The 10,063-nt window shown below is 72.6% G+C and overlaps 2 protein-coding genes across 2 annotated transcripts; one reads left to right on the plus strand and one right to left on the minus strand.

The window, feature by feature from the left end:
* The first annotated feature begins 180 nt into the window (after nucleotides 1-180).
* Nucleotides 181-5,041, plus strand: CS (citrate synthase). Its single transcript, XM_075724911.1, has 11 exons — nucleotides 181-234; nucleotides 2,528-2,575; nucleotides 2,684-2,791; nucleotides 2,873-2,938; nucleotides 3,022-3,153; nucleotides 3,245-3,433; nucleotides 3,583-3,782; nucleotides 4,071-4,200; nucleotides 4,284-4,385; nucleotides 4,460-4,669; nucleotides 4,794-5,041. Exons 1-11 carry the CDS (start codon nucleotides 181-183, stop codon nucleotides 4,962-4,964), a joined length of 1,410 nt encoding a protein of 469 aa, XP_075581026.1. The 3' UTR covers nucleotides 4,965-5,041.
* Nucleotides 5,042-6,677: 1,636 nt separating this feature from the next.
* On the minus strand, nucleotides 6,678-9,827 carry COQ10A (coenzyme Q10A). The gene is made up of 5 exons (XM_075724912.1): nucleotides 9,748-9,827; nucleotides 7,671-7,814; nucleotides 7,395-7,587; nucleotides 7,206-7,307; nucleotides 6,678-7,110 (listed from the first exon to the last, which is right to left on the minus strand). Exons 1-5 carry the CDS (start codon nucleotides 9,825-9,827, stop codon nucleotides 6,943-6,945), a joined length of 687 nt encoding a protein of 228 aa, XP_075581027.1. The 3' UTR covers nucleotides 6,678-6,942.
* Between the last annotated feature and the right edge of the window lie 236 nt (nucleotides 9,828-10,063).

Below are 10,063 nucleotides of genomic sequence, written 5' to 3' on the forward strand. Positions count from 1 at the left end.
CCCCGGGAGGGCGGGAAGGGGCGGGGCTATGCTAATAACCAGCGCGCCTGCCGCGCCCCGCCCCGCCCGCCGCGCTGAGGACCCCCGGCCGCCGCCGCCGCCGCTCGCTCCGGCCCCGCTCCCGCCCGGCCCCGGCCCCGCTCCCGCCCGGCCCCGCTCCGCCCCGGCCCCGGTGCCGCCATGACGCTCCTCGCCGCCAGCAGCCGGGCGGCCGCGCGCCTCCGCGGGCCCAAGGTGAGGGCGCCCGCCCCGCTCCGGCCGCGCCTTAAAGGGGCGACGCCGCGGGGGGGGGGGGGGGAGAGGGGGGGAAGTGGGTGTGGGGGGGGCCGGTTCTTAAAGGGGCGACGTGTGGGGGGGGGGGGGGCGCTGCCTTAAAGGGGCCGCAGGGCTGGGGGGCGCGGGGCCGCGCGCCGCAGCGGCAGCACGTGGTGGGCGCGGGTACCGGTGTCGCCTCCACCGGGAGCCCCCCCCCACCTCGCCGGAGCCTGACCCCGCGGGGGCTCCGTGCCCGGCCCACGCCTCTGCCGCCGCTGCAGCCTCCCCGTGGGGCCCCCGCCCCCTTGCAGCCCCCCGTGGGGGTCTCCCCGCCCCACTGCCCCCCCTACCCCATTGCGGGGCTGCGCTGGGGCTTGGGGGGGGCCTCACGCCAGCCCCGGGGGCTCCGGCCTGGCAGTAGCGGCAGGGAGGGGCCGGGGGTCCCCATCCGCCCCCCACCCCACCCCGCCCTTCCCCAGCGGCCTGGTGCTGTAGAGGGCAACAGGGTCACAGCGGGGGGACCCCGCCGGGGCGGGGTTGGGGGGCTGGGGTACCCCCGGGGGGGTCCGAGCATCGGTGCAGGGCTGCGGTGGCCCCGGCGCCCCCCCCCCCCGGGCCGTTTGCCTTGGCCGCGGCCCCAGCGTTTCATAACGGCCGCTGCGGCGTCTTTATCGACCGGGCGTTATTTTGGGAACCGGGGCCCGGTGTGTTGTGATGCCCCACTTGGCCCCGCTCGCCCGGGGGGGGCCGCTGCCCCCGCAGCCAGGGCCACCCCGCCGGCTTGCGCCCTAATCCCCCCCCGCCGTCCCGCTGCCACCCTCCTCTTCCTCCCCGCGGCCCGAGCGAAGGCGCCGCGGCCACCGCTCCGCTGAGCCTCGGCTGGCGCTGCCCGGGGTGGGGGGCTCCCGCGCCCCCAAACCGCGGCGAGGGGACCCGGCAGCGTCCCGCAGCGCCTGGGTCTGCCCCAGCCCCGTCAGCCGGCGCTCGGTGTCACCGCCAACAAGTGTGACCTTGAGCCGGCGGCGTCTCGGTGACAGCCCGGCCCAGCTGGGCCGAGCCGCGCGGGCGCCTGCCGAAACGGGGTGACACCGGCTGCGGCGGGGGCTCGGCGGCGGCGGCAGCGGCCGCCTTGACCTTGGGCTTCCTGCTGCCGCCTCCATTGTTCCCGCCGGCATTTTCCCTTCCCGGGTGCTGCCTGTTGCGGACGGACGTGGTGCAGTCGCCCAGAGCGGGCAGCCGGCTCCAGCCGCGCTCAGGGCGTTGGGGTCCCCCCCCGGCCAATGCTGGGGGCTTGTGGGGTGCTGGGTGCTGCTGCGGTGCTGCTCCCCCCTGCGTCCCCCCCGTCAGCCAGTGGAAAAAGCAAGTCACGTTCCGCCTGTGCCGCAGGTGCTGCCGCAGCTCCGTGCTGAGGGTGGCCCCAGGGTCTGCGCCGGGGGAAGGCACGGCGTGCCGGGTATGGATGTGGCTTCCCAGCACGGCGGTGGCCCCGGCGCTGGGCAGGTGTCTCCCGGTCCCCTCTGCCCCCTCCGCTGCCCGCCCGGGTGTTTGGGAGCGGGCGCGGGTGAGCCCCGTGTCCCCGCCGCAGGCAGGGTGCTGCCAGGGCCAAGGGCTGCTGCCCGGCCCAGGCTTCCCGGCTACATCAGGGCGTTCCCGCCGGCCGGAGTCCCCGTGGCTGCCACGCGTGGGCAAGGAACAAAGATCGGTTTCCCCAGCGCCTGTCGAGCCCTGGTGTAGGAAAACCGCAGCGGTGTCAACCTGGCAGGGCTCTGCCAGCAGCGCCGGCTACACTCGTGCCGGCAGCTTCCGCGCTCCTCAGAGCAGGAAGGGAAATGCGGCCGCGTTGGCCGCCGCCGGGTTTCCTCGGCGCAGCACTCGGCTCTGCAGCGGCTCTGGGTCTGGCCGCGGCCGGCGTCGTGCGTGACGCGAATGAGCGCGATGCGAATGAAGGCGATGCGGCGCCGAGGGGCCCTGCGCCGCCCGGCCCGGCTGAACCTGCCTGGCTCTGATCTCCGGCACGCGTGGGCGAGGGAAGCTACCGCAGCTGCCGGGCGCGGCATCCTTGTGAGACAGGATCTCGCCGGAGTCACGGGGCGGCTCCTGCTGCGGGAGCTGTGCCGCGCTCCGGGGAGGCTGGGGATGTTCCGGCGGGCCGGGATGTTCTCCAGGGCTGGGGGCTGCTCGTATGGCTAAACCCCCCTGAAATGGGGCAGCCGGGGCACGCAGTGGGGCTCTCCCCCGGTAACACTAAGTCCCTGTGTCTGCTTTTCCGCAGAATGCACCGTGCGTCCTCTTCGCCGCCCGTCACGCCAGCGCCGCTACGGTAAGAGGAGCCCCTGCTGCTGTCACCCCTCTGCGGTGCCGGGGAGCGGGCGCTCGGCCCCCCGTGGGTGCCAGGGCTCACGGTCGTCCCCCCCTCCCCTATTCCCAGAACCTGAAAGATGTCCTCGCTAGCATGATCCCCAAGGAGCAGGCGAAAATCAAGAACTTCAGGCAGCAGCATGGCACCACGGCCATCGGGCAGATCACGGTGGACATGGTGAGTGGGGGGATGCCGCGGCCGCGCCGGGGCTGCCAGGCTGTGCCGCACCGGTAACGGTCTCCTCCTGCCCGTCTCCAGGTGTACGGCGGGATGAGGGGCATGAAGGGACTGGTGTACGAGACCTCCGTGCTGGATCCCGATGAGGTAGGGCTCGATCCCGCCCTGCTCGGGCACCCACCTGCTGCGGGCGCCGTCGCGGCGGCTGACGCTTGTGCCGGGCTCTTTAGGGCATCCGCTTCCGCGGGTACAGCATCCCCGAGTGCCAGAAGCTGCTGCCCAAAGCTGTGGGGGGAGAGGAGCCGCTGCCCGAGGGGCTCTTCTGGCTGCTGGTGACAGGAGAGGTGCCCACCCAGGAGCAGGTAACGTGGGGGGGCTGCCGGGGCGGGGGCTGCCGGAGCGGGGGCTGCCGGCCCCCCGCCCTGCCGCTCAGCCCGCCGTGCCCCGCCGCAGGTGAGCTGGCTGTCCCGCGAGTGGGCCCGGCGCGCGGCGCTGCCCTCCCACGTGGTGACCATGCTGGACAACTTCCCCACCAACCTGCACCCCATGTCCCAGCTGAGCGCCGCCATCACCGCCCTCAACAGCGAGAGCAAGTTCGCTCGCGCTTACGCCGAGGGCATCCACCGTGTCAAGTACTGGGAGGTACGGCGGGGCCGGGCGTCCCGGTGCAGTGTGGCGGGGGCTCAGCCACCCCGACTCTGATCTTGGGCTGGGGCGCGGGCGCAGGTTTGGGTGCGGGGGGTCGGGGGCTCGCGCCCCACGGCTGCCCCGTCTTACCCCGCCTGTCGCAGTTTGTCTACGAGGACGCCATGGACCTGATCGCCAAGCTGCCTTGCGTTGCCGCAAAGATCTACCGCAACCTGTACCGCGAGGGCAGCAGCATCGGGGCCATCGACCCCAACCTCGACTGGTCCCACAACTTCACCAATATGCTGGGCTACACCGACCCCCAGTTCATCGAGCTGATGCGGCTCTACCTCACCATCCACAGGTATGGGGCCGGGAGGAGCAGCCAGGGAGCAGCCGCTGCCGGAGCAGCCGGAGACCCGGCCCCGCTCCCAGCCCCGGGGCCAGGGATGGGGCCGTGTCCTGGGACGTGCCCGGGCTGCTCTGGGGATGTCACCGGGCACCCGGCGCGGGGCCACGGGCGGCCCCAGGGCAGGGCTGTACCAGGCTGGGAACATCATGGGCTCCCCCCAAAATGCTCTGGGGGTGTACCCGCGGCTGCGGGGGCTCTCGGGATGGGGGAGCCCCTGACACCCCCCCTCCGCCCCTGCAGCGACCATGAGGGGGGAAACGTCAGTGCCCACACCAGCCACCTGGTCGGCAGCGCCCTCTCCGATCCGTACCTCGCCTTCGCCGCCGCCATGAACGGGCTGGCCGGGCCCTTGCACGGCCTCGCCAATCAGGTGGGCAACCTCTGCGCGTCCGTCTGTCTGTCCGTCCGTCCGCTGCTGTTCTCACCCCCTTCTCCGCTTGCCGTGGCCCGCAGGAGGTGCTGCTCTGGCTGACCAACCTGCAGAAGGAGCTGGGCCAGGAGGTGTCGGATGAGAAGCTGCGGGATTTCATCTGGAACACGCTCAACTCGGGCAGGGTGAGTCCAGCCCTCACCGGGGCGAGGGACCTGGGGCCGTGGCGGGGCCGGGCTCTGACCCCTCGCCCTTGCAGGTGGTGCCGGGCTACGGGCACGCAGTGCTGCGGAAGACGGACCCCCGCTACACCTGCCAGCGGGAGTTCGCCCTCAAGCACCTGCCAAAGGACCCCATGTTCAAGCTGGTGGCCCAGCTCTACAAGATCGTCCCCAACGTGCTGCTGGAGCAGGGCAAGGCCAAGAACCCCTGGCCCAACGTGGACGCCCATAGCGGGGTGCTGCTGCAGGTGAGCCCGCGGGGGCCCATCCCTGCCCCAGAGCCGTGGTGGGGGGCTCCCAGCTGTCCCCTCACTCTGTTCCATGGGGCTGTCCTGCCCCTAACATCCCTCTTCCTGCCTCTCCGCCCCGCAGTATTACGGGATGAAGGAGATGAACTACTACACGGTGCTCTTCGGGGTCTCCCGGGCGCTGGGCGTCCTCTCGCAGCTCATCTGGAGCCGGGCGCTGGGCTTCCCCCTGGAGAGACCCAAGTCCATGAGCACGAAGGGCCTCATGCAGCTCGTGGGCTACAAATCCGGGTAAAGAAGGGACGGGGACAGGGCTGCGGCTCGCTGCTCCCCAGGGAACGCTGCCGTGCCGGGCCCTGGACGGACTCGGCACTGAACCCCCCCCCCCCCCCCCCCCCCAACCTCGGGCACTGGCTGCGGGTCTCCTGTGGTGCGAGCGGAGCCCCCCCCTGCCCCGCCGCCGCTCCCCTCCCCTCCCTGCTGCCCTGGGAGGGGGCAGAGGCAGCCCCGGGCTTGCCCTGCCCCACGGCCCCGCTCCCTGTCCCCCCCCAGGCCCTGTGCCCCCCGCCCCACTCCCCAGCAGCACCACGCACACTGGGAGCCCCCCCCTCCCCGCCCTGGGCTCCCCTGCTGCTGGGCTTGGGGGGAGGTAGCACCGGCGAGGCCGTGGGGGTCCCGCTCCCCGTCCCCCCGCAACGCCGCAAAACCCCCCGAGGGGGTTCAGGCCAGACTCTTGTCCAGGCCCCCCTGCCCCGTGGGGCAGCAGGCGAAGAACAAATGTCTCAGCCCCCCCCGCCCCCCAAGCAGGGACTCGATACACTCCGCCCCAGCCCATGCCCCCGTGTTTGTGTGAATCCCCGTGTCCGATGCCCCCCGGCAGCCGGAGCTGAGCCCCCCCCAACCCTCAACCCTGTGCTGGCCCCGGCTCCTCGCAGGTATCGGGCACTTCTGTACAAACAACGACAAAAATGCAAAATAAATGTTTTTATTAACAAAGCACGGGGGGGCCCGCGGGGCAGGACCCCGGCCCCTGGGCTCTGCTGGAGGATTTAAGGGGGCATATGGGGTGCCCCCCCACCCCGCCCGGGGGAGCTGCCTGGAGGCCCCGGTTTGTCCCTTCTGCGGCCGGCGCGGTGGCACTCGGCAGCGTCGGCCTCGGTGGTGTCCGCAGGTACCAGCCCAGTTTGGGGTCTGGGGGGGTCTCGGCGCGCAGCCCCCCAGCTCCCCTCTCCCATGGCTGCCGAATGAGGACCAGGAGGCTGCTCGCCCTTGGCAAATGCTCTTTATTGGCCCGTAAAAGCCTTTCCTTGGGCGGCAAGGCCACGGTGCCCTTGGTGCCGGGGATGGAACGGGGCGGGGGGAGCCGGTGGCTCAGGGGGCCCCTGCCCGCCCTGGGTGGGCGTTTTGGCCCAGTGGAGCTGGAGCCCCCCACGTCCCACCGCTGCTGGTAAGGGAAGGTGAGCTGGAACCGGAGGAATGCCGACAGGGCGGCCACGGGTCCTGGTCCCTGCGGTGCCGGCGCCTTGGCCTGCAGTGGGTGCTGGGGGGGGGCTTGGGGGTGGCAGGGGGTGGGGGGCAGCGCCAGCTGCCCCATTCCCCTGCCCTGTGCGTGTGAGTTGTGCAAACTGCGATGGCGGAGCGGGCGCTGCCGGGGCTCGGCTCCGGTGCCCGGCCACGGCAGCTCCGCTCCCACTGGGGTTTCCTCCCTCTGCCGTTCTCCTTCCCTTTTGTTCCTGGAAGAGCTGGGAGAGGAAGGGGGGAGCCCTGGTCCTTCCCTGGCCGCTCGCTGCCTCTCCCCGTCTCTTACGTTCCCCGGGAGGATCCGGCCGGGCTCCCCCCGCAGCGAACGCCCACCTTCCGCCCGCTCTCCCGGAGCGAGGTGGCGGAGCCCAGGCATGGCCGGCGCAGGAGCTGTCCCGGCGCCAGGCTCCTCTGGTCTTGCAGACGAGTTAAAAAGGAACAAAAGGGGAGGAAAAGGAAAAAAAAAAAGAGCTCCCAAGACTTAAAACAAAACTTAAAACCAAAAATCAGCTACAAAACCAGGGAGTCCAGCGCTGAGACGCAGCTCCCACAGCGTTGCAGTGGGGCTGGGGGCGGGGCTCACGGCAGTGCCCGTCCCGCGTTTGCGGGAGCATCACCTCTCCCCCTCCCCGGGGCCGGGAGGGAAGTTGAGGCAACGGCAGCAGAGATGCACTCAAATAAATATTTAGGAAGGTGGGCGCAGGGCGGGCGGCCCCGAGGCCCTGGCACAGTCCGCGGTGGCCGGGCCGCCCTCACGTCTGGTGAACCTCGTGGAACATGAGCTCCCGGGGGATGCGGGTCTCGGGACCAAAGTTCTTGGCTGCCCGGCGCTCGAAGGCTGCCACCATCTGCTTGACCACCTCGTCGAAGAAGACGGTGGCCAGCTGGGAGTGCAGCAGGGAGCGAAACTCGAAGGAGATCTGGGGAGGAGAGCGGCCGGCGTGAGCCCGCGGCGGGTGGGCAGGTCTCCGCAGCAGGAACCGTCTCCCCCGGCCTCGCCGGAGCAGGGGCTTACCGAGAAATCCACGGTGCTGGTGCGGGGGTAGCCGGGGATGCCGGGGCTGAAGCGCCAGTTCGTCTCCAGGTGGTTGAAGAGGCGTCCATCTGTGCAGACAGCCTGGGGATGGGAGCAGCTGGTCACGGCGGGGGCCGAAGGAGCCGGCCGGGACCGGGCCGCTTGCCGCCGCGCCGGGGCCGCGCTCACCTTGACGAGGTGGGGACGGACGAGGGTGACGATGGAGGTGTAGCGCTCCACCACGGGTGGGAAGCCCACCTCCAGCTGGGCCTTGACGTGGCCCGTCCGTTTGGAGACCACCACCGACTTCTTGCACCAGGGCACGAAGTTCTTGTAGTCCTCCACGTTGGAGACCACGTCGTACATCTCCTGCATGGAGTACCTGGGGTGGGGGGCAGAGCGGGCGTTGCAGCCGGGGCCGCGGGGTCCTGGCTGCTCGGCCGGCGGCAAAGCCGTCGCACCTACCCGATGATGCGGCGCTCCGAGTACTCCTTCCGCTTGTTGGTGAGGTTGAGGAAGGACCGGCTGGGCTGGCTCCGGGGCTCCCACTCAGCACCGCTCACCGGCCGGCTGAGCCGGCTGAGCCGGAGGCCGCACAGGGCTGTGTGTCTGGGCGGGAGACGGGCGTTAGCGGAGGAACCGGGACCGCACCGGGCAGCGGAGCTGCCAGGCTGAATGGGGCAGCCCCCCGCAAGACAGCGGTGACGTTGGACCCCTTCCAGACCTGCCCCTGTCCCTCCCAGTATGGGAATCGGCCCCGGTGGGGAGAGGCCGGGGAATTCCGAGCACGGCGTCCCACGGCTGCTGCCAGCACCGCCGTTGCACAAGAAGAGGAAGGCCGGGGAAACCTGACCTCGGGGACACCTAATCCGGACCGGCCGAGCGGGGACAACTGCCATTACCCCCCCAGCCCTCCCTGGGCTCCGGCGGCAGCACAGAGCCCTGCTCAGGCCAGGCCTTCTCCCTCCTCCGTGTCCCACCCCAGCCCCGTCTCATCCCTCAGGTGCAGCACGGATGGTGCGGCCGCCGCCGGCGGGAAGGGACAACGCTCGCCACCTCCTCGGAGCGGGGTCCCGGCTGCCGCATCGCCCAGCCCCAGAGCTGCGGGGCCGGCAGCGGGGTCCTCCCATGGTGCCGCCATTGGCTCTGTTCCGCCTGGCCGAGCCCCCGCAGCCGGTCCCTGCCAAGCCCCCGGGAAGGCGATGGGTTTTGCATCGCGGTGGCGGGCCGTAACCCCGACCACCCAGGGGCCGGCGGGGCTCCGGGTTAGGGCTGGCCCCACCGGGCTCCCTCCCACAGCAGTGTAACTGGCAGCGCTGGGTGCCCGCGGGACAGCGTGGGTATTTTTAGCTGTGCCTGCACGCAGGTCACACCAGCTCTCCTCCACGACTGGTGACCGAGGGAGAAAGGTCCCGCTTCTCCCAGGAGCCAGGGGACGTTCCTGCGCCAAGAGGAGTCACCCGGGGCGCTTGGCAGCCCCTGAGCTCCCAGAATAGCCGGCAGCGCCAGGGACGGGCTGGTGCGGTGGAGCCGCGCAAGCCCCGGTTGTGGCCCTTGGCCGCGCGGATCCGGGGGTCCCCAGGAGGGCCGGGACCCTGCAGCCGTGCTGCCGGCCCCCAAGGCGATCGCTCCCCTCCTTGCTCCCACCGCAGCTCTGCCCGGCAGCACTTGCCGCCGTACACACGCTGTGATGGGGTTCAGCAGAGCTGGCTCCTAAACAGGTGCTGTGGCACGCCACTGCGGCCGCTCCCGTGCCACCGGCCCAGCCAGGTGCCCAGGGCTCGCGAGACCCACTGCGTCCCCGAGCGCCCGGTGCCGGCCCTGAGCTGGCAAGAGTGACGGCGGTGCTGGCAGCGCGGCCGCCGGCTCTGCCCACGCCCAGCACGGCCGGGCGCAGAGGTCAGTGCCGGCGGGGGACACGGCAGGGTGGCCTGAGGTCTCCTGGAACTCTCCGCTCGCCGGAGCGAACCGCGACGCCGGCGCCCGACCCCGCCGATGCGGCTGACGTCGTTCCTGACCCGAGAAGAAGGTGCTGGCACCTGCCCGGCCCTCGCGCCCGCTCCCGGGATGCGGCCCCGCTCCCGGGACGTGGCCCCGCTCCCGGGACGCGGCCCCCGCGGGGGTGACACTCGCCCCACGCACGGTTTGCGGCCAAGGTCAGGCCCCGGTCGAGGCCCCGGGCTCCCCTGCGGGCACCGGGTCCCCCCCGTCCCGCCCCGGGGCCTTTGCTGGTGGCCCCTGGGCCAGGGGCACTGCCAGGGCCGCAGGATCCCCCCCCCGCTGCGTGGCCACCGGCGCCCCGGGCCCCCGCTCCCCGCCGGGGTCCCCTCCGTGTCCCAAGGTCCCCCCCCGGGGTCTCCCCTAGGTTTGCCCGGTGCCCCCGGCCCCGATCGCCCCCCGGGGCCCGCCCCGTGCCGGCGGACGCCCCGTCCCCGCCCCACGGCCTTCGCCGCTGCCCCCGGGCCCTGCGTGACCTCCGAGCTCCGGCCCCGCTCCGCTCCGGCCCCGCCACCCCCCCCGGGCCGCCGCCGCCGCCGCTCACCTGCCGGGCGGGGCCGCCGCGGCCCGCAGCCGCTGCCGCGCCCCGAACTGGAAGGCGCCGCGGAGCCGCCGGGCCGCCATGACCGGGGCCGGGACGCGGCTCCGCTGCCCTCGCACCGGCGCCGCCGCCGTGACCTCTCACCCCGCCCGCGACGTCACCGCGTCGCCATGGAACCCGCGCGCGTCACGGCCCGGGGGCGGGGCGGGGGCAACGCCTCCCGCGCGGGGCACGATGGGAGTTGTAGTCCCGGGGCGCGCGGGGCACGATGGGAGTTGTAGTCCCGGGCCGGGCCCGCGGCCCAGCCGCTGCCCCGGCT

Source organism: Pelecanus crispus, chromosome 26 (genome assembly GCF_030463565.1).
Source record: "Pelecanus crispus isolate bPelCri1 chromosome 26, bPelCri1.pri, whole genome shotgun sequence".
Taxonomy (NCBI): Eukaryota; Metazoa; Chordata; class Aves; order Pelecaniformes; family Pelecanidae; genus Pelecanus; species Pelecanus crispus.